The sequence below is a fragment of the Xenopus tropicalis genome, chromosome 1 (assembly GCF_000004195.4).
Source record: "Xenopus tropicalis strain Nigerian chromosome 1, UCB_Xtro_10.0, whole genome shotgun sequence".
Classification (NCBI taxonomy): domain Eukaryota; kingdom Metazoa; phylum Chordata; class Amphibia; order Anura; family Pipidae; genus Xenopus; species Xenopus tropicalis.
In genome coordinates, this window is record NC_030677.2 from 157,493,836 (window position 1) to 157,517,944 (window position 24,109).

At 37.3% G+C, this 24,109-nt stretch overlaps 1 protein-coding gene across 4 annotated transcripts in view; it reads right to left on the reverse strand.

The window, feature by feature from the left end:
• adgrd1 (adhesion G protein-coupled receptor D1) overlaps positions 1-24,109 on the reverse strand; it is a 271,121-nt gene that overhangs the window by 56,821 nt on the left and 190,191 nt on the right. For all 4 annotated transcript variants that reach the window (XM_002931898.5, XM_031892498.1, XM_012969246.3 and 1 more), the window contains 2 exons: positions 17,469-17,622; positions 7,902-7,968 (listed from right to left, as the gene is read on the reverse strand). In XM_002931898.5, coding sequence (XP_002931944.3) covers positions 7,902-7,968; positions 17,469-17,622 — 221 coding nt within the window. The remainder of the gene's footprint in view (positions 1-7,901; positions 7,969-17,468; positions 17,623-24,109) is intronic.

Genomic DNA, 24,109 nt, shown 5'->3' on the forward strand with positions numbered 1-24,109 from the left:
TGTGCTATTGCCATGTTTTTTACCTATACATTTTCCTATAATATCAACGTTACTAGAGTTAGGTGCACCCAGGTCTTAAGGTGCAAGTGTGCTGTGCCTATTGATATAGACTGATGTCGGAATCCTTTTGCCACCTTCAGAGGTAGCAGTAGCTCTAGGGTTCCCCTGCTTCAATAGATGTCCTGTGCTCAATTTGGAATACAAGCCAGGACAGACCAAGCGGCACCATAATCAACTTTACAGAACTGCTCCTTGCACTTGCACATTTCCACTAGATGCAAATACCTTTAATGAATGCGATTCTTTCTCCCAAATATTGCAGTGAAAAATTACATGACCATTCGCAGTTGTAAAAGCCCCTGCACTTTTCCTTTGTGGGGCCTGTACTGTTTTGTCATGTAGTGATGACTGCCACTCTATAGCCCCTGATGGTATATTTTCTATGTCCTTGCAAAATACTGTATAAAGGGAAAATATATGAAGGGAAAAAAGATACAGGTAGAATTCCTAATGAGAAGAGGAACAGCCCAAGACAGCGGGCCTAGAGAGCTAAGCCTCAGGCAAGTCCTTTCTTATTAAGAGAAAACCTTTTTATAAGCACTCTATTTACTTCTATGATTCTCAGTGGCACAAGCCGATTGAAATTGTATTGGAGGTAAAGAACAATATTATTAAGGCTAAAATCATTAAGGAAGGCAGAAACCCGATGCACTCCAAAAATCAGTGTTACATTTTTACTAATGGTGGGTTAAAGAAATCTCTGTTAGCTGGCATTTTTTCCTTGGGAAATGCAGCACTCTTGGGCATTTGATAAATGGCCACAGTAATGACCGTCATTGTAGTCCAAGTCTATAACAATGTTGAGAGGTTTATTCTCAGTGCAGTGATGGAGTGATCTAATCTTGGATTCCCAGGGCAAATATTTTTGAAGACGTAGGCGCATGTGGCATGAGAAATGAATGTTTGGTTTCAGTCAGCCCCGTGACTATTTCTTATTTTGCACGCAGAAGTGAAATCATCTTGATTTGTGCTGAGAAAAATCAATTTCCAAACATGCACAAATAAAATACCAGCTTTTAGCAATGTGAGCCACTGCAGTTTTTTTAAACCAAACATTTTTAAAATTCTTTGTCCTTAATATTTTGCCCTATGATTCAACAGTTTTTATTATTTGTTTCAATACATTCAGTTGAGCATAAAGGTTCTATCACCCAAAGCTGTCAAATCTACTCAATAAACCATAACAATAGCCTGCAATTTGGGATCTATGCAGCTATTATAGAAAATATGTGAACTCATATGTTCCCCAGCTAAATAATATATGTATTATTGCTAATGCAAATTCAAAAGATACATTATGACAGCCAAGCAGGTATGCTGTGCTTTCACACCACATAAAGTATGTGATTAAAAACCAAATTGTGTGTTATATTGTACTCACAAACTGAAATTTTTCCCACTTTGCATATTTTTGAGTAATAAGGTAAATGTTATCTAGCATTAACAAACTGTTCCTGTGATAATGGCACAATACAATTTTAAGGTTTACAGTTTAATTGATACACCAAAGCAAATTTAAGAGTCTTCTTGAATACATCTGCATCTGTGTAGCTGAATCAGTGCGCAAGAATGACAAGGAACATCTTGAAGTACTGTATTATTCCTTCATGGTTCACAAATCAGTTCCAGGGGACCTCCAGAGAATGCTCAAGCAAGTTAATGAGGACATATAAGTAAGAGGAAATTGGAGAGGGGTTCAGCTCAGTGGAGCAGTCAAAACGAACAGGGTTTGGGTTCTAAAAGAGAGGCAACGTGCATATAAATAACCAAAGTAAAGTGGGAAAGAAGGATTTCTCTAGAGATAAATGATATGGCAGGCACAGCCGGAAGAGCAGCCTAGCGGTGGCAATATCCATATTACAGAAGGCCCAGATTATTATTAATTATGGGTATAAAGATAGAGGACCAATTGCAAACAACACATTTTTGGAGTTCTGCATCTACAGACAATGCAGTAGCTACAGAAACATTGGGGGATATGTGTAGCATTATTCATTACTGATTAAATTAGTAAGTAAAGTTTTGGAATGTGTAAGAATGCATTAAGAAAACATTCCTATAAAGTAGGGCCATCAGTAGACGTAGTCAGAACAGAATTATATTTTCATGGGATAGTAAGTTTATTCATTCCTAAACAAAGTCATGTAATTGCATGATTAAAGAAAGGAGAAGTAATAGGGATGCAGTAAATTAGGTGCCTCTACCAGACTGACCCTACAGGATTGTTCCATAGAAACCACAGGAAGAGGAACCTGTCTCCTACAATGAGTGCTTTAATGAGATAGACAACAGCAGGAAAGACAAGGATTTGCTTCCTAATTGGGGAATGAGACTTTAAAAAAAAAAAAAACTAAAATCTTAATTTGATATTTTCGCAAGGAATAAGATTTAGAAAGTAATAGCAAGTTAAAGGAGAAAGTTGAGAATTTTTCTATAGTATTAGTAAATCTGCCCATTATAATACAATGGATGATTATACAGGAAGCAGGTTATTAAGACTGATAACCTTATAAGGATTAGGAAATGTTTATATTACAGGAAGTCGAAGCAATTTCTGTTGTTTGTGTAATTAATTAGTGTAATTAGAAGTGCTTGACTTGCTTTGACTCTTTTCAAACTAGCACACTATACAAACTCCAATCAAAAGGCAGGTCCCACCACCATACCTGACATAGAACAGGAGGCTCCACCTACCAATTCCTCCAGCTACTTCTAGTTCATTGTTTATCTCCAATGATACAGGGAAATGGTTACTATAAAATGAAGGCATCCATTTACTGATGTATGTTAGAAGGTGACATATTAAAGGTGGTCTTTAATATGGCGCCACTTTATATGCAGGATTTGGAGTCATAATCATTGTTGAACAGAGAATATAAATATGTTCCTATATATTATAGGGCCTCAAAGTATTCATCAGTATTCATCTGATTCCTCTACATGTTTGCATTATGAGAGTAGCTATTTGTTAAAAGCCATTATCCCTTGCTGGCATAAACACATTATTGATTTCCTTTGAATTATTTATCCAATGTTTATAGAGTTTATATTCAAATAGTTAATTGGTATTTTAATTGCATGAACCATAAGGGCTTGTTTTCTAATAGCAAGAAACATCACTATCCATAACAACATTAACGGGCTCAAAATTGCACCCATTGCAATGATGTTCAGGTACGGCTTGACTTCACAGCTTTTTTTATGCTTTGCCTCTTATAGTAAATGCACTTTATTCACTATAGTATTATTTCTGAATAATAATAATTGCTACTGATGAACAACCCTATTTTATATTTGGTACTTAAAGGGGTAGGTCAAATTTAAGTTAACTTTTAGTAAGATATAGAATGGATAATTCTAAGCAACTTTTTAATTGGTCATCATTTTTTAAAGTTTTTTAATTATTTGCCTTCTTCTTATTCTTCTTTCTAGCTTTCAAATTGGGGTCCCTGACCCCACAAGCCAAAAAAACTAATGCTTTGTGAGGCTACAACGTTATTGTTATTGTAACTTATCTTTCTATTCAGGCCCTCTTCTACTCATACTCCATTCTGTCATTGGATGCCAATTGCTAATTGTCTTAGAATAGCAATCTCTACATTGTACAGTAAACAACGCTTTTTTTTGCTCATTTTTGGAGCGTATAAAATAATAAATAAGCAAATCGAACATGCTGGTAGTACCAGTACTGGTAGATATAGTAACTTTTACTTTCAGTACATTTTCGGTTAAGTAATTCTATCAAATCTGTATTTATAAACTTTTGTTAAGAATCCTTCTTTATCTCGCATGGTTTTTATTACTAATGTGTCATTCAGTTCACAATGCTAACTCATGCCATTATTCTATAATTAACTAGTAAGGCTACTTGACCTGAGGAAAATGGCTCTTGAAAATGATCTTTAAAGATATACTTTCAGTCAATCCAAATGAAGCAAAAGTTCCAAGCTCTGATGAATAGCTCACTTAAAATTGCTCAGTCCTGAAGCCAATCAGTGAATAATAACCCTTAAAAGTGGATTCACATCACAAGGACAAACTTCTATTAGAGTCTCTTGAACCTAAAATTGGATGCCATTTTTTTCAGGCAAATTGATGTAGTAACATCAGGTTGTTTATTATGGTACAGTAAAAAGCATGACATGCTGCCAATTTTATATGATATATTTGTGAGAGTGCGGTCCAAACAGACAGACTACTTTTGTCCTAAATGGTACTGTACTAAACAGATCTGGAATGATGGATATTCTGTTAAATTATAAGTGACTACGTCTATTAAATCCATTTATTAAACTGCACAAGCTTTAGCTTAGCTGCTTCTAAATAATGGTGTGCAGACTTGTGTACATAAAGTTTGGCAACAGCACAAATCGTTTGTGTTTGGAGATTTACTTATTTTCAGGAATGGTAAAAAACTATTTATAAATTAACCCAAACAGACATAAACAAATTAGGGGCCAGTTATTATTTATTCAGATGCAAATGCTACAGCACTAAGTGGAACAAAGTGCACCCCATAGTGCTCATTTTCCAAGCACGTTGCAGTGCTGTATATATAGATATGGAAAGCATATAGAGTGCAAGGACCACAAACTAAAAACAAATGCTGTTTTTTTTTTTTTTACTTCCTGAGTGGTCAAAACCAGTTGCAGTTTACCAGTGCTATTGAACTAATTTTTGTATGAGGTTAAAAAGACTGGTTTAGCAAACTCCATAGAACTGATATGGTTATTTAAAGCAGGTCAGTCCATCTGAAAGACCAAAGGGCAAGATCTTAGTGCACATTTTGAAGCTATAGAATTTAAATGCCTTTTATAGTGAGCTTCTACTAATCAGACATAAGACTATTCAGTTATTTCAGTGTCTGTTGAGTTAAAAGTTTTAACTTCTATAGTGTGGGGATTATGTCTAGACAGGTGACCCATTTCAAGTAAAAATGACTTAACATGGATACATTGCTTCTGTTCATTTGCACAGCTAACCTTGCAAAGTAGTGCACACTGTCCCTAGTACTGTATAATTGTTCATCTCTTTGAAAGATTAATCTTGTCACTCTGTATCCTTCTCATTCCCATGAGGAGCATGTGAAATCAATGGTTTCACAGCACACCTCAAAAAGAGACGAGTGAGCATGAATGCTTGTTCTTTACAATTTCCTGAGGGGCAATAGGGACTGAAAAGATAGAATCTCCTATTTTCAAAAACCCGCTCTCTTCCATCAGCTTACCCTGCATTTATTATCTGTAGAAATATTAAGGTGGACCCCCTACTTGACAAAATATGTGTGGCACATCTCAACCTCCCCTTTAGGACTCAGTGTTGCAGAGTACTTCTTGTCAACCACAACCCTATCCCGAGCACTGAAACTCTACTAAATAAATGCTCTGCAGGTTGAGTCAAGGAGGGAAATAGGGAAATTAGTATTCTCTAGGTTGCTACATTCATGCTAAGTGCATGGTACTTGACAGGATTCTATTTGAATTGATTGTCTTAGTAGATTTGTAAGATTCAGGCACAACCCATTCATTACCTGCCTGAGCTTCACAGTAGCTACTTGATCCATGGCTACTGTCTTCTGATGTGAATCATGTTTAATCACTGTAAAAGCACTGTGTAATATGTCACTGCTTGGCAAAGTGCTTACACCACACTTCCACAAGGATCGGTACCATGCCCAGTTAATTTTAATATTTCATGTACATGGAGAGAATTAAGTAAGAGAGAGAATTATATATTTCACGTGTGTCAACACTGTTTATTGTAATTGGGAGACATTTCTTTCCAGACAACACCATTTTATAAATATGTGTCCAATGTTATTTTCTCAGTATGGTAGACTGGGAAGAGAAATGGCAGCTAAGACACTGAGGCATATTTAGTAAAGTGTGAATTTTCTCCTCTTCTAACAATAATATGTTAGGACCATTTTTGTGACAACATCAAGAATTTTTAAAAGTTTTGTTAACATACTGTAAATGCAGCATATATTCCCCATACAACTTTATGTTTGAACACTAGCTGATTAACACCATAAAGCGGTGCTCTATGTGGGATATTAGCATCGAGGATATGATGTGATATTATATGGAGCATTATTAGATTTTAAAGTATTGGCTGTATCTTTATACTAAAACTTTACCAGCCTGGCCACAACAAAATTACTTTTGGAGAAAAAAAAAGGCATTGGCACTATTGGTCAGTTAACATATTTTCTGTGTTTTTCAGTGGCGTAAGTATATCTGGCAAAAGAAGCAAATGCTCATCAATGTAAACTTAATATGCCAAACTTTGTCATACCAGCATTTTAGTAATATGCTCATTTTATGATCAGTTTTAGTTTTTGCTGAAAAGTAGTCAAATTTTCCACTGTAGTCAGTATACCGTAAAAGTGAGTAAATTCTAATGGTGGCAAATTCTAAAGAAGCCAGCTAATGGCTGATAGTATTTATCATGAAAAGGCTAATAAAAAAAAAAGGAATCATTTAGGCAGAACTGTAGATGGAAAGCTTGCTGAAGAACTAAATATTATCTTGATTTAAATTCTAGAGATGGAATTATTATGTTGGTTTATATGATTATATCATTGTTTAGGACACACAATGAGTAGAAGGGCTAAAGTTTAGAGAACATCAGCCAGGTTAAGGAATTTAATAAATAAATCATTTAAATGGTAGAATATTCACATAGTAAAGTGCTTTTAAAACCCATTGGCAAATTTGTGCCATTGTGTCATAGTTCCCTTCTCTAATAACTGAATTTTGAAACATGAATGCTGCCATATGCTTTACTTCCATTAGTGTGCAGGACTATACCCCCGGCTCATGGAAGTTGTTTACATCTGCAGTGGCGGATTTCTCTGTTCTACACTGGAGGCCCATTTATGCCCAACAAATCTTGTGCTCCAAAATCATTATTTTTCCCTTTCTACCAAAATGACAGTATGTGAACACCATGTTTTAAGGAAACAATCAAACCATTTTTCTTAACAGTCTGTTCATCGTTGTCTAAATGACCCACTTCTGACACTTCATAGTAACCTAGAGTGCTATTCCTGTTTGGGCTTGATAAATCTAACATAGTACATGACAGGTGATAAAAATCAATTGCTCATCTAGACTGTATATTTGTCTCACTACCTACCAGTGTTAGGATTTATTTTATCCTGTATACCTTAACAAAATATAGTGTTATACAGTTACATTACATTCAGTATAACCTCTTAGAATGAAACAGGGCTGACTTCCAAATGGAAAAAGGAAATAGAACACCCACACAGGTTAATTGCAGTGTACCTCCAAATGCCATGTTTTTTTAAACCATGATACAGCATTTTTCCCAGAATTCCAGCTTTGTGGTTGCCAGGGGGAATTGTGTCTGGCTCAATTGCAACCAGTGTATTAAAACAGACACAGTTTTGCTCGCACATCAAAGCAATTTGGGAGATTTTAAGCTTGGCACATGTCATATCTGGTGTTCCCTGTGAGAGTAAACTGAGCTCATGAATGGGCCTAGAGATGCAGGCTGCAGTGGGAACCCTGGGGCTATTGCCTGGTTCAGAGTTAGTGGTAGCTACAAGGTTCCTGCATCAACAAATGGATCAGAGCTCAATTTAGAACTGGAAGAAGGCAGCAGAACCAAACACACCTACACAGAGGTACAAGGAGTACGTGTTGATGTAAATCAGCTGACAGCTGGGTGAAGTGAAAACAATTTTCTTGCACCATATTACTTTGTAAATCACATTAGATACTGTATGCTGAGTTTTCATTAAGGCTATTAAACACCACAGGGGGAAAGGCAGAGGGTGCCACTATCAGTGATAAGTCACTGCTATCACTTACTTTGCTCTTTCTCCATAGCTGTCCAGTGCAGATGTTACAGATACAATGCAGATAACAAGCGAAGAGCCTAAAACATTAAAAAGAGCAGATCAGAATACTGTAAAAGCAAGGTAAAAATTGTTTTATTAAAATGTTCCTGCTTACAAAAATATCTATTCTGGTTTAAAAGTGTATTAGAAGTCAAGTTGCTCTGTGACCTTACAAAGGCACAAGGCTCTAGGCTGACAGCTTTTACACATTTAGCCAAGCTTCCTAAATTATATATATAGATATAATAGATATATATAGTTTCTAAGATTATATATTACATATATAACTTGCTCTTATCAAAAATAATTTATAGTTAAATCTATTGTATGTTTCTTTGGCCTTTTAAAGGGACACCTTCTATCTACAGATATTCTATAAATGTTATGGCTTACTGGCTTACTGCTAGCAAAACAGCTCAAAATTGCCCAGCCTAAAAATGGCTTGCACTGCGGTACAGGGATAACTTTATATGAGGCATAAGACAAGCTGAAGAAATGCCATTCCTTAAAAGCTTTAACTGGAAAGAGGGTTTGGCTAGACAGTGCCTTTGAACTCTTTCCTGGGGGACTTAGCTGAGGTCACCTATTCAATACATTTTTTAAGCAGACTATTAGACAGGATTGACACATATCCTGTCAGCATCATTTTAGATACTGCAGCAAATGTAAGGCAAGGCCCTCTTTACCTCTTATATCGGTTGTTGTTGTTGTTTTGTGTGTATTCTGTATGTTTGCCAATTTATTGTACACTGCTAAATATGTTATACATGTTTATACATGTGTTGTTAATAATAGTACTAATAATAATAATAATAATTAAAGAAACAAAAATCTACATTCAAGGCAGCATAACTTTGGAATCAGCAGAAGTTATTAATATTTATAGTAAAACATTTGTTAATTCTATACATATTGCCAGACATATGCCACCAGTCAGATGGCACTTGGTGTTGGAATTAGTGTTCATAGGGCACTATTAAATACCTAAATCACCCCTCTTTTTAGATAGATGAAAATGATGAATGGACCCAAGTTGATTATCACAATAAGTCAATTTTAGCACCAAACAGAAAAACACAGTATAGAAATTGCGTCCATAGGATTCTTTGATTAGAATAGAATATACATTTTGTTCCCTCAGCCTCCATCAGCATTCTTGAATTATGTATATCTTTTATGTCTTCTGGCAATACACGCATGTTGCTATTCTCCTTTACAAGGAATGAAGGAAGTACTCAAGTGCCCCCTTGAGCCTGCTGGAACGCTGAGAGTAAACACAGCTGAAAATGACTTTACAATCAACATGAAGCTGATCTCAAAAGGTGAGTACTGTAAAACTCCCAGAGGAAAGTCGCTCATACTCACTGAATGCATTCAGTGATATTAGAATTATGAATGCTGCCATTATTTATGGCAAACCTGCAAATATCTTTCCAAGTACAGGTCTGAGACTGTGCCTTGATGTCAGGGGAGGAAAACACAGATGTTATTCAAGCTGAATGTTTTTAATTCTGAGTTTTTTTAGTAATACCAAATTCATCTTCCTGGGGTGATATATTTGCACTTCCCTGAACTTCATAATATGAACACATACAGCCTGCTATTGGCATGACACTGCACTGAAATAGCAATGGCGTTTGAATTAACTGATGTACAATGTTTAGCACATCCCAGTTTAAATTAAGAAAGTACAGTTCACAGGCTTTCTGTTTTAATCCCATGTGTTCCATATGTTGTACTGTGAGTGATCTAGTTATCTTTTTTCCAAAGAAAGCATTTTACACACAAGAACTATATGTAGGTATATATGCAACATATATTGACAGAGAAAATATTGACTGTAGCCAATGAACAGTTTAATAATATTCAAAATGTTATGTAATAAAAGGGGCTAAGTTTGCCCAGGTGCAGTAACCAATAGCAATCAATCAACAGGTGAAATTTACTGGTCATCTGTTTAAAAGAATACATCTTATTGGCTGCTATGCATTACTGCTCATATTAAACTTAGTGCCTTTTATTACATATGAGGGTAAGAATAATATGTTTGTATAGGCACTCTTACAGAAAACTACTGTACCTTCTTAAATGAACAGTATACATTATTTGTATGGGTAATGCCCTACTTCCAGTTAATTTATAGATAGATAGACAGACAGTCAGAGAGACAGACTGACAGACAGACTGAAGGGACTTGCAGACCAATATAGCTAGCACTTTCATATAAAGCATAGGCTCCAAACATTCCAACAGAAAAATATATCTGGCATTTTATAAGTGTGTTTTATCATTAAACCTTTAAACTAGGTTTTACTATAAAGGGTGAAACAGAACAACAGTGTAAAGATGCATGATACCAGTTTAATATACCTTTAGGCCTTTGTCATATATTTCTTGAAAACCATTAACACTTCAACATAATATAAATCTGTACTGTGCTTTTTGAAAAGTTACTGCATCAAAGGGTTTCCTATTAAGGAGTGAATGCAGACAATAAAAATGTAAGGCCCATGATATCAATTTAAAATACAGACCCTTTCTGGAATCAATTTCTCTACAACTATTTCTAAACTCAACATTATAGAGATGATGATATTTTATTAGAAGTCTTTGACCTGCCCCAGACCTTCCAGAATCTTGGATTGCATACTGATGATTAAAACAATAGGATCCAAACATCTCATACAAAAAAAAGATGTTGTATTTTAAAGAGAACCTTTGGAAGGCCTGTTTATGAGGAGCGTTGCCTGGGAAACACTTGTCGAAGGAGCTGTGATACAGATTTCTTTCTGAGCTGCATATTCGTCCCTTGCCTGACGCTAGATTGCCCTCTCTTGGCTTTTTGGGTTGTTCTGTATGGTGCAGCCATCTCCTAAATGTCATATTCGACAGTTACACATGTTTTATAAATCAAAACTACAAACAAAAGTCTACTCAAATATGCAGGGCCTCCGCAGCACTAGGAAATATTGACTCTTTGCATGAATGTGTCTTTCAGTTTATTTACCACTGCTGGATGCTTTCCCCTAGAATGATTACAATATTAAAATCGGATTCAAAGAGCTGATAAGATGCCAGAAAAGATTTATTTTCCCCTAATATACAACTCACATTAAAAGCATCAGTTTTGGGAATTTGTGCATAAAGTGTATCTTTAAAATGTTTAGAAACTTAAAAGAGTGAGAGTTGGTATGATCTGACCACTTGTATACCCCTTTCAGTTAAGCTTTCTGTCATTAAAATGCTCCAGCAGAAACATCTGTCTCTTTTTCCTGGGCATATAATAAATAAATAAATATAATCTAAAGGCATTTATTTTCAATTGAAACTCTCTGTGATCTTTACAAAGATAGATTGTAAGCTCATTGGGACAGGGACCTCATCCAAACTGTGTATTGAAAGCTCTTAGCTCTTGTGCATTGATTTATCTATTGTTACTGTATAAATTAATATACATATACCCCGGTTTGCTTGCAAAGCACTGCGTACAATTGCGGTGCTATATAAATAAATACATATATACATACAAAGCAGGATGATCTCTTGTGTCCTGAAGCAGAACATTGGTCAAAGGAAGGGTTCTGCTCTCACACAGAAGACCAACAAGCAGATCTGCCAGCACATGTTTAGCGAAAATACTGGAAGCAAATTTGGATTTAAAAAAAAAATGTCTGTCAAAATGAAAAAGTAAATAGACTGGTGGATACTAGAACAGGTTACTTGTTTTTCCTTATTTCAAGGAAAGCTAAGGGTTAATATTCTCCCCCTCCCTTTGGATATTCTGCTGTTTCATGGCTTAACTAATATATCAGTGCCATAGTGATTTATGGTACTCATAACTGCCCACAGGACCTCTATGAGAGACATACAAATGCAAAGCTATTTATCTCTAACCAAATAGAGGCCTCTATAAAAGCCATGCAATTTTAATATTCTCTCTATAAAACTTGGCTGAAAGTTATCTTTCCAATGTCCGCTTCATTAAAGCAGCAGTGTTCAACAATTAGCCCAGCCTCCTGATAGCAGTCACATTCATACAACTAGTGTAGGAAAGGCAATGTCGAAATACTGTGGTACATAGTGTAGTACATCACCTGGTCATAGTATGGAAAAGGATTTCAAGAGACTGGTAAAGCTCACAAATATTATAGGTAAAAGAAGAAGAAAGCATATGTACAAACTGGTGACAGTATTATGATGTAGAACCCATTCTAAACAGGGACAGGGAACAGGGATAAAAAATGGAAATTTGCATCTTTAAATTACCATGAAAGGTTATACGCCACAACCCTGATTATAAAGGGGAAATATTTGGTGGGAATACATGACAAACCCTGTAAGGAGGTTAATTATATATTTTATTTTAGAAATGTAAATAGTTAGACAATATTCAGTTCAGCCAGGAGGCAGCACCAACCCTTAGGATTAGCCTGGTTAAATTCCCCAACAGGACCCTATATATATATGGAGTGCTAGAGCCTGGTAACATCAAAAAGGCAAGTGACACTGCAGATCCAGACCTGGTGGGAGGTTGCCCCATCTAGGACTAAGGGAGTATGTCTTCTGTACCAGGACCATCTCAGGCTGTAATAGTTATCCAGACAGCCTGTGGCCCGGACGAGGATTGAGTATTTGGAGTTAGGACTCCAGGCAATTGTGAGCCAGTTAGGGATTTAATAATTAAGATGTAGGTTAGTGCAGAACTTCCATGATGTGTAATCCTTGCAGCGATCTTCACAGACTGGAAGCTAAGTAGCAGCTAAGACTTCATAGTGACAAATGCAACATAATAAAAAAGCTATCGTAATGCCATTCCCCAGCAGCAGCAAAGACTAGCCGGGTATCGTCCTGTATTAACCATACATTTGTTACCCCAACCAAGACACAGCACTGTGTTGCTAAAATATAACCTATGTTATAACTGGTTATATTATTAGCTTCCAAAGCTCTAATAAGCAAAGAAATGAACATTCAGCTTTGCTCTTCTATTCCTCTCTCAAACAAGTGATGTACAGAAATACACAAAAGAAATGAGGCAGCACAGAACACAGCTAAGAGCAGGAATCCCACTAACTTGTGCTGCCTTACATTCCAGGGTGGGAGGGTAAAGTATTTTAACTATACATCTATAATTCATTAGTCTGCTTGCTAAAAGGGTCAGAACTCTACAGATTCAGCAATGCCTTCTGAATTAAAAATTTGTAACAGACCATTTACTGTGTCACAGGAATGTGTGATAATAAACAATAGTCTCAGAATAATGACTGATGCAGAAGTGCGAATTGGGTAATTTTCATCTGTAAGTAACACAGCAGCACCAAATATCATCCCCTCGTGAGCATGACCACCTAATAAATATCGCCGTCTGACTGATAGAAAGAAATGTTAAAGTCGAGATTAAAGCAAAGGAAGGGGAGAAAAAGAAAAGGTCGGCCAGGAGTATCCAAATTGGAGAGCAGCAGAAATACATAGAAATTAGAGGCATTACCAAAATGGCTTGCAGTGTAACAGTGACTTTAAAGGATTTCAATAATGACAGCACAGAGCCTGTGTTATTTTTGTAATTAGATGTGATACAGCTCTCTGTATAATTCTTATTGTAGGCCATTTATAAAATTATGCACTTTTATATATACACATCTCCATTCCCCTTTATAACTTTCAACTAGCACTGTAATGCTGTTCTAAAAAATGGGTTGTTTTTTTGTTTGTTTTTTACATAATATTTGCTTTAGTAGGGTTACATGCATAATATGGGCCAATGCATGAGATAGAATTATCATTAGCTACAGTATGTGTCTGGTAAGCGGCAAATAATACATAAAACATCTGATGAAAAGTAGTTTTATCTGAGACTGGAAAATGTGTCATTAAGCTTAAGGTTGATGTCCCACAGAGTGTTAGTTGCCCGAGATAGATCGTGGGTGACTAACCTCTCCAGTTTTCTGAAGTCACGTAAAGTTGTCTGCAGGGGGCAGACAACTTTGCTGTTGATAGCAGAGATCTATCACAGGCATCTAACATGCTCTGTGGGAAATCAGCATTATGTTAATATTTGTGGAAATACTGTGTCAGGACCTGCCGGTGCTCGAACTCTGGGCTGTATGTCAAACTGGTTATGCATTACCTTGTTGAGCCACTGGAGACCTTATAAATATTCTTAAAAACTCTTCAGTTCCTTTTTGTTCATGCTCTCCTCCTCCTCCCTCAGTAAGAACATGCCACTATGGGTCACTTGCATTGTTTAACAGTATTCTTGTTCATGATTTAGGAATGACTAAGTTATCTAAACAATAGGGTTGATTCACTAAAGTGCACTAAATTTTTTGCGTCTTAACGCTCGATTCACTAAAAGCATACTTGCGTTAATTTAGACATGAAGACTATTTTAGTCCGGTATTTGACGGAACACGCGCTAATCTACGCATCGCGCACAAATAGTCGATGCGTGCGAAAAAACGCACGCCATATTACCCATACACGGCATTACTTTCGTAAAACTACTTTTATGAAAAGACCATTTCCCTGCAAACTGGAGGCTGCATCACTCTAGGGCCAACACAGACTTGAATAAATCCCACTGCAAAGTCCATATTTTATTGCCAAAACTCATTAATTGTACTTTTCTATAATTACCGCCTGCTTCAAGTAGGTGTTAATTTTCGCACAGACAAATGCGATCTTTAGCGAGTCTAAGTGTTTGTGAATCATGCGTTAGTATTATTTCTGCGCGCAAATTAACGCAATGCGGTAAAATTAACGCATGCGATTGCGCGTAAATTAACGCACGCGATATGCAACAACGCATGCAATAATACTTTAGCGAATCACGCGTTTTTAAAACTTATCGACCTTTAGTGAATCAACCCTAATATCTTTAGGCTTCTGATGGATGATCAGCACTGTGGAGCCTGGGACTGCAAGTGACATAGCAAAACCTCATAGTTGCCCACCCTGGAACTCTACTTTAAATTTGCCGCAGATGGTATTGGATAACTTAAAGATAACTTTTTTTTATAGTAGAGTGATAAATATTACAGCAGTTTAGCGCTGTATAAAAAATGTATGTAATTGGAACATTAAATATTTAGCTCCCCGCTTGATGGAACCTGACATAATTCATTCCCTTTTATGAATAAGTTCAGTACACTCATAGCGACACAAGTCATCAGAAAGTTCTTATTGGTATTGGTGACGTCACTGCAAAAAAGTATTAAGTGCCTGCTAACAACTGTCTTGTAATTATTTCTATCATTTGAAGGGGCAATAGATGGAAAACTAGCAAAATGGGGCATTTATAAGTCCCCATATAGTTAAAATATTGGATATACATAATTTAACACACCTTACTGAGAGTTCCTTTTAAACTAAAATAAATAAATACTGTACATCAGTAGTATAAATTTGTAACAGTGCGCATACCTCATATTTATAGGACTATGGTAAGCTATGGATTGTAGTTTTACGGGCCGTATTTTTATTATACATTTTAGTTAGCAAGTTGTAATCCCATCTATTGCACAGCACTAGGGAATATGTTGGCTCTATAAATTTGTGTGAATAATAATAATACAGTTCTGTATGTAATGTTTGCGTTGGACTTATTTTTAATATCCAAATCCAAATATCCATTTCCCCAGGAGTTATTTTTAATATGAACATTGCATTACAACCAGTTCATGTACAGATCTTCTTTGTGCAGACACATTTTGCTTACAAGTTAGAAAAAAGTATAGGTAACACATACTTAAAAGAAATGCTACCACATGTTGTGAGTTTCAAACATTCCCCTTGCCCATGTAAATGGACAACCTGAAGGCAAGCACCTGGACCTTAAGATTCAGTCTAACGGCATCATAAAAATCACTTGACTCCAGCAGTGCGGTATAACGTTATGTATTTTGGTTGGGTTTATGGACAAATGTATCATTTATAATACAAAAAAACATTCTGCATGTAAAGAGCTTTAAAGGAGAACTAAAGTTTAACTTAAGTAGGGCATAAAGGTTTTACAATATGGTTTGGGCTTCTGTACCAGCCCAAGGCAACCACAGCCCTTTAGCAGGGAAGATCTGTGCCTCCAAAGATGCCCCAGTAGCTCCCCATATTCTTTTCTGCTCCCCATATTCTTTCATTGCACATGCTCTGTGCTTTGATCAGTTACCTGAGCTTAGGGACCCACAATATACCATATGTATAGAATATAAATGGCAAAATAACCCTAATTAGTAATTAAACCAGTGCATTTAGCACATCAGAATGTAATAATCAGCCCTGGAGCATCAGCTTATATGACAGACAAACCTAACTTTCTGCTTGATGATTTGCAACAACCCCTAAGCTCAGCTTCTCAACAGCTGCCCAGAGTCACTGACACTTCTAACAAATTAAGTTCGGTATATACACCATAATAAACATTTACTGACAATTATCTACAAAAAAGTTACAAAATTAGCAATTTGCTGTTTTCACTGAGATTCCTATCTACTGTAACTTTACCTAAACTAAAACTTCTATTCATTTTAAGATTGAGGTACAAAATACCCATTAAATGTTTAAATGTTTCTGTGATAATAAATCAATGGCCTGAAGGCCAGTAAAGCTGGCCATACACGTGGCGATCTGACGATGTCATCGTCAGATCCGCCACACACCATTCAGGGCTGAATCGGCAGGTAAGGAGGTAGAAACAATAGGATTTCTACCTCCTTCTGCCGATTCAGCGCTGAAGGGAGATTTTGGTCAGGCGCCTTCTATGGCGCCCGATCAAAATTTTCAAACTGGTCCGATCGGCGAGTCGGCCGATATCAGCAGCTTCCTGCGATATTGGTCGACTCGCCGACATACCATACACGCACCGAATATCGTACGAAACAAGGTTTCGTACGATATTATCGGTGCGTGTATGGTCACCTTTAGGGTGAGAAATCCTATTTGTTGCCTTACATACACCTGAAAGAACATTCAGAGGGTCAATTAGGTTTTTGCAGATGGTTCTAATATATCTGTATCTGCATCATCCAGAAACCCCCAATGAACTGCACTGTTGTTTTTTCCAGGCAGATAATGCCAAAATAACCTTGTATGTGCCTAAAAAAACCCACCCAGTAAGATAAGATTGAATTTCCCAAAGAAGATACTCTTTGCTGAAATATGGCCCACAACAGACAGAAGGATAAGGTGTAGATGTAGCTTATCTCAGTGCTAGTGAATTTTTTTTCTTTTTTTTTCTTTTTTTCTTTTTTAGTTTAACTGCAACTATCCCATTGATTATATTGCACCAACTGACATGACCTCATCCGTTTCCAGTCTCTTGTTCTCAGCAGGCCCATTACCCTCTCCATTGCCATTTTCCAATTACCACAAACAGTTTTATTGAATGGCTGCCCCTCCTCTATAGCATTTGAACTGGGTCATTTTTTTCATGTAATGTCACATTGTTCCAAATTGAAACACATATATAAATAAAGCCTTTAAAAAGTGTTTATATTCAAAGTCACACAATACATGGTATTCCATATAATCCGAATCTACATACCCCATCCGATTCCATAATAGTAGAAGTGCTTGCTCTCCTCTGATCCGAACACCTTAATAACCATACTGTAGAGGTGCAGACCTTCCACAAGCATCCAGGCAAATGCACTCAGGAAGAAGAAATGAAGCAGGATGGCTATGATCTTGCATGGCAGCTGCAGGGGAACAAACAAATAAACAGAATGCTTCAAATGAAAACCGCTGAGTAAAAATATGTGCTGCCATATACTCACTAACGAGTAGACAGAGGCACTAAGGCTGTCTGAATGAATCTCTAATAATACATGAAGTCTGCTGCTGTCTTCAGCTGTTGTATCAAGGCACTAAATGTTCTAAAGCAGCATGTTGCAGAAGGCATGTGTTATCCATTGTGGCATATGCTAACATTTCTAGATCTTAAAAGATTTTAAGATATATAAAATAACTATTATTCAAATGTTATGAATTAACTAATAAATAATAATAAATAACCAGACAACCCCGTCTGCCCATCTGAAACTGAGGGCTCGTAAAGACAAGAGTTTCCTACCGCGTTGCCCTGTGGTGGCATTCTCCTGCGTTCCACCCCAGGGGAGTTCAGGACGAAATACAACCCATTCTTTCTTATGGGGCTGTAATAACACAGGCTCATGTAAGAGCAGAACACAGGTGGAACGCAACATGCTGCATGTGCCTGTGTCTCATTACAAGCACATAAGAAAAATTTGGATGCGTTTCTTCCTTCGATCCCTTCAGTGGAACACAGGAGAATGCCACCGCAGGGGAACGCAGGAGGAAACGCACGTCTGTATGAGCCCTAACTGTTCCACAACAGCACTATAGGAGGGAATCTGTGGTGTCGTCCTGTGTATTATACTCTACTTTGGTGACCCTAGGTAAGTTCATGTAGTAAAAGTTGCATTATTCTTTTCGAAAATATTAAATAGTTTCAGTTTAGAACAAGATGCTGGAAATTCAAGTTCTCCGTATTAAAGCAGAAAAATAATGTTGCCCCTCAATGAAACAAATAGAAAATTGTGGCTACACAGACATCTTCTCTTTCCTCTAACTATTTGAAATGTAATAAATAAGCCTCTGACTAATATAGAAGTAGCATTAGTAACTAGGGTACTGACCATTATCGTTAATACTCCCTAGCTGACAAAAAACGCAATGACACCGTTGTGTGGGTGGAGTTCGGCCACAGCTTTATTATATAATACAACCTCCAAAATTTCCTTGCTATGTATATTCAACTTTTCCAAACATCTTAAACTGTTTTGTTAACAAATGCCGGCCACTGCGAACGCAGTGGGCATGTAGAAGCCATAATACAACATCAGAGCTTAAATGGCCAAGGACTACCCCCCCGCCATTTGCTGTGACAACTCAAATATGTATATTGATATGATAACTTTTTTTTTTTTTGTGAAACAGAGTGTGCTTAAACAGGGAGGGTGGAAGGGGGATGCCGCTCGGTGGAATCCGGAAGCAGAGTGGCAGCAGAGCGGGAATGCAGGCACAGAGGGGGAGGGAGGAGGAGCAAGCGAGGGGGCTGCACTTTCCTGCCTGCACTAGCTGGTGAGTTAACCCCTTACTAGCACGGAGGGAACTGAGCCACAGCTGGCTCCACAGTCCCTCCGCGCTTTCATTATTTATTTCAGCGCTCTCTATATTTTACCAGGAGTTGCCTTTTGTCATGGAGGTGCATTGAATACTGCAAATTGGGCCCTATCAATCATGTATAATAAAACAGCATTTTACTATAGTATTGATCTCTCTATTTGGTTCCAACAGGGAATGCACCAACATGACCCAATCACCCCACAAAGTAGTGGCCAGTGCACTCATACTATAGATATTAAAGGAGAAGGAAAGGTAAAAACTAAGTAAGCTTTATCAGAAAGGTCTATGTAAATACATCCATAAGCATTTACAGTAATGCTGCACTGAGTCCTCTATCAAAAGAAACAGATTTTCTTGTCTCTTTTTTTTTAAACATAATGTTCCAGTGTCTGACTTTCTCTCTCAGAAATATCCTTAAGTCCCGTGCCCAGAGTCTGCATAGTTCCCCCTATCTCTCCCCTTTCCTGCGAGAATGCTAACAATTCTCTCCCCCCTCCCTTAGGAATGTGTTATCTGAGCTATAACGGCTAGACTGCAGACAGGAAGCTACTTAAAATGGCAGCTGCTATCTTAAGCAAATGGAGAATGCATCTAAAGCTGTTTACTCGGGTATGGTAAAGGTTTCTGCAGAATAAATATATTGCTCTAGGTGGCACTAATGTGGCGAATCTATTGACACTAAAAGGCCAAAATGACTTTCCTTCTCCTTTAAAATGTAAAGTGTCAGTGTTATGAATTGAGCGCTGCTTTGAGAAAGGATGCCCTGGTCGTTGCTGCTCTTTTCTAGTATCAAAAGTAAGTAAGTAAAAAGAGATTCATTTTTTCCAGTGTGCTCGTGTAAGGTGAAAGAGTTAAATTACAAACGCTTGAATGCAATGCAATTATGTGAAAGGGATGTGTGTGCCTAATGCAATGGACTTCAGCAGCTGCTCTTTTATAAGTAGTGAATCACAGCGAACTCCTCTTCTCTCCTATATTTCATGTTTATTGATGTTTTCCAGATTAAAGGCAGCTCTGTTATCTTCAGAAGCAAATCGCTGGGGTGTGGAACGTAAGGCATAGCCAGTGGAGTGTTTTTATATATCAGCAATGACAAAAGAATACCATTTTTATATGCTGCCTGGTAATAATTAAAGTTTTACTTTAATGGCGGTTCATTTGCTGCATCTATTCGATCCATTTTGCTTGAATCAGGGGTTTATTTAGACATGCAGTCGTCTATATGTATGTCTTTCAGTAATGTACAGGTATCAGTGGAAACAGGGCATGTCTAATCTAATAATACATATAGCTATGTATAATGAATGTGCAGCTCCAGGATGTCTGACTACTTAGGAAATGAGTGCAATTATTAGGGGCTTTGGGGGCTTATTTGCCTGACACTCCACTGCACTCCAGGTATTCCATAGCTATATGTTGGAGCATTCCTTTAACAGCTTAAATGTGATTTAGGGGGATGATATATGAGTCAGAATTCTGTGTCACACTCTAATCAACAGAAACACAAGATGAAATCAATTCTACCGCTGGCTATTCTTCAGTGAAAATGCCTGTGCCAGGGAGACTCTGGCTCTTCCTTGAGGTACTTTAATATGTATTTCTGTTGAGGAATGAGGATCACACAAGCACCCCAAGAAGATGTAGTGACAAAGGTTCTGGGGTAATAGCTGGTTTGACTATTAAGTGCAATGTGCAGGTATTCTACATATTCTATGCTTTATCTCCTGAATGGTTATACCAATTATTCAGTCCCCAATGTATGATACAGTAGTGATGAGCGAATTGAAGTCAATGGACTATAACTTATTTACTGACCTTTTTCCTGCACAAAATACATTGAAGTCTATGACTTTTCATGTGGCAACTTTTTCTGTGCAAAATACATTGGAGACTATGGGCATTTTTTAAGGTGACTCTCTTTCATGCAAAGTACATTGGGGCCTATGGTTGTTTAATCTCCACAAAAGTTTGCAGCAAAGGTTTTCACAAAAATATTCGCCAATGACAAAGTGCAGAATTTCACTGTGAATTTTGCCCATGACTATTTTACAGCCAGCCAGTAGTTATCTGATGATGTCCCCATTTTTCCCTTCTCTGTATAACCACCAGCAACCTTTGCACTACCAAATTGAATTCTTTTGAAACCATCTATTAACTTAGCATGCCTGAGCTTACATCTTTCAAGAGAAAACCAGCTTTTATCTTTTCAAGGCTAGAATTTTTATTACATAAACATGTAATAATATGTTATTATCATGAAGGATCTTATAGAATACGGAAGGAAGGTTCATACAAATAGATGTTGAGGAAAAGTATAAACATGTTATTTGCGTGGACGATTATTCCATTTGTATTTTATTGAATACATACTTATTCAACAACAAAAATCCACTGAAAGTCTAAAGAAACCCAGATATATGAAATAAGGTCTTATTCAACCACAAATGTCTGTGCCTAGCAGTATCGGAATACTTGATAAATTATAATCAGGAAGGGTCTAGCAAAGACATGCAAGGCCATGTAAATGGTGATAAAAAATAATAGCATTTGCTACTATTTGCTTTCACTGTAAACTTGTCTTCTTAAGTGCAAATATAATTCTGTGTACCTTGAGCCCAATAAATAAAGCTGCTGTTGGACACTATTTATGTTAACTTCTTCCCATTACTCTGAAGAGCAAAGCCCTTCAATACAATTTTTGTATAATTAAGTATTATGTCCCAGAGTATTATTATTATTAACATTTATATATAAAGCGCCAACATATTCCGCAGCGCTGTACAATAAGTAGAGGTAATATAAAAAGACAGGTCAAATTTAAGTCATTATACAAAGTGAAAGGATTCTTCTTACAGCGGGATGGTACAATAAGAATATAGCTTTCCCATCTTAGGTCTAAGCCCCATTGGTTTTCTATTATTTCTGGGGTTCCCTAAGAGAAAACCTCTCTGCCATTAGCCACATTCCATTCATTTTACTGAAAAATGAAAGGTTTGTGGCTGCAACCTCAAATTGTAAGGTTTTGAGCTCAGAAACACTGGCTTCTTGAACAAGCATTGTATCCAAGGCTATTGGGATACTAAAATCTACAGTTAGTATTGATGTTGGTATATATGGTTTATGTATGTGAGTGTATAGATAGGTCAGTATGGGTCTGTATGCGAGTGTATAGATAGGTCAGTATGGGTCTGTATGTGAGTGGATGGATAGGTCAGTATGGGTCTGTATGTGAGTGGATAGATAGGTCAGTATGGGTCTGTATGTGAGTGTATAGATAGGAGTATGGGTCTGTATGTGAGTGTATAGATAGGTCAGTATGGGTCTGTATGTGAGTGGATAGATAGGTCAGTATGGGTCTGTATGTGAGTGTATAGATAGGTCAGTATGGGTCTGTATGTGAGTGTATAGATAGGTCAGTATGGGTCTGTATGTGAGTGTATAGATAGGTCAGTATGGGTCTGTATGTGAGTGTATAGATAGGTCAGTATGGGTCTGTATGTGAGTGTATAGATAGGAGTATGGGTCTGTATGTGAGTGGATAGATAGGTCAGTATGGGTCTGTATGTGAGTGTATAGATAGGTCAGTATGGGTCTGTATGTGAGTGTATAGATAGGTCAGTATGGGTCTGTATGTGAGTGTATAGATAGGTCAGTATGGGTCTGTATGTGAGTGTATAGATAGGAGTATGGGTCTGTATGTGAGTGGATAGATAGGTCAGTATGGGTCTGTATGTGAGTGTATAGATAGGTCAGTATGGGTCTGTATGTGAGTGTATAGATAGGTCAGTATGGGTCTGTATGTGAGTGTATAGATAGGAGTATGGGTCTGTATGTGAGTGGATAGATAGGTCAGTATGGGTCTGTATGTGAGTGTATAGATAGGTCAGTATGGGTTTATGTATGTGAGTGTATGGATAGGTCAGTATGGGTCTGTATTTGAGTGTATAGATAGGTCAGTATGGGTTTGTATGTGAGTGTATAGATGGGTCAGTATGGGTTTATGTATGTGAGTGTATAGATAGGTCAGTATGGGTCTGTATGTGAGTGGATAGATAGGTCAGTATGGGTCTGTATGTGAGTGTATAGATAGGTCAGTATGGGTTTATGTATGTGAGTGTATGGATAGGTCAGTATGGGTCTGTATGTGAGTGGATAGATAGGTCAGTATGGGTCTGTATGTGAGTGGATAGATAGGTCAGTATGGGTCTGTATGTGAGTGTATAGATAGGTCAGTATGGGTCTGTATGTGAGTGTATAGATAGGTCAGTATGGGTCTGTATGTGAGTGTATAGATAGGTCAGTATGGGTCTGTATGTGAGTGGATTGATAGGTCAGTATGGGTCTGTATGTGAGTGGATAGATAGATCAGTATGGGTCTGTATGTCACTGTATAGATAGGTCAGTATGGGTCTGTATGTGAGTGTATAGATAGGTCAGTATGGGTCTGTATGTGAGTGTATAGATAGGTCAGTATGGGTCTGTATGTGAGTGTATAGATAGGTCAGTATGGGTCTGTATGTGAGTGGATTGATAGGTCAGTATGGGTCTGTATGTGAGTGGATAGATAGATCAGTATGGGTCTGTATGTCACTGTATAGATAGGTCAGTATGGGTCTGTATGTGAGTGTATAGATAGGTCAGTATGGGTCTGTATGTCACTGTATAGATAGGTCAGTATGGGTCTGTATGTCACTGTATAGATAGGTCAGTATGGGTCTGTATGTGAGTGGATAGATAGATCAGTATGGGTCTGTATGTCACTGTATAGATAGGTCAGTATGGGTCTGTATGTGAGTGTATAGATAGGTCAGTATGGGTCTGTATGTCACTGTATAGATAGGTCAGTATGGGTCTGTATGTCACTGTATAGATAGGTCAGTATGGGTCTGTATGTCACTGTATAGATAGGTCAGTATGGGTCTGTATGTGCTGGGTTTACTTGGAAGGGTTGAACTTGATGGACTCTGATCTTTTTTTCAACTTAATGTAGCTGTGTAACTAAAGGAAACCTGCTTGTACACTTTCTATTCCATCAAA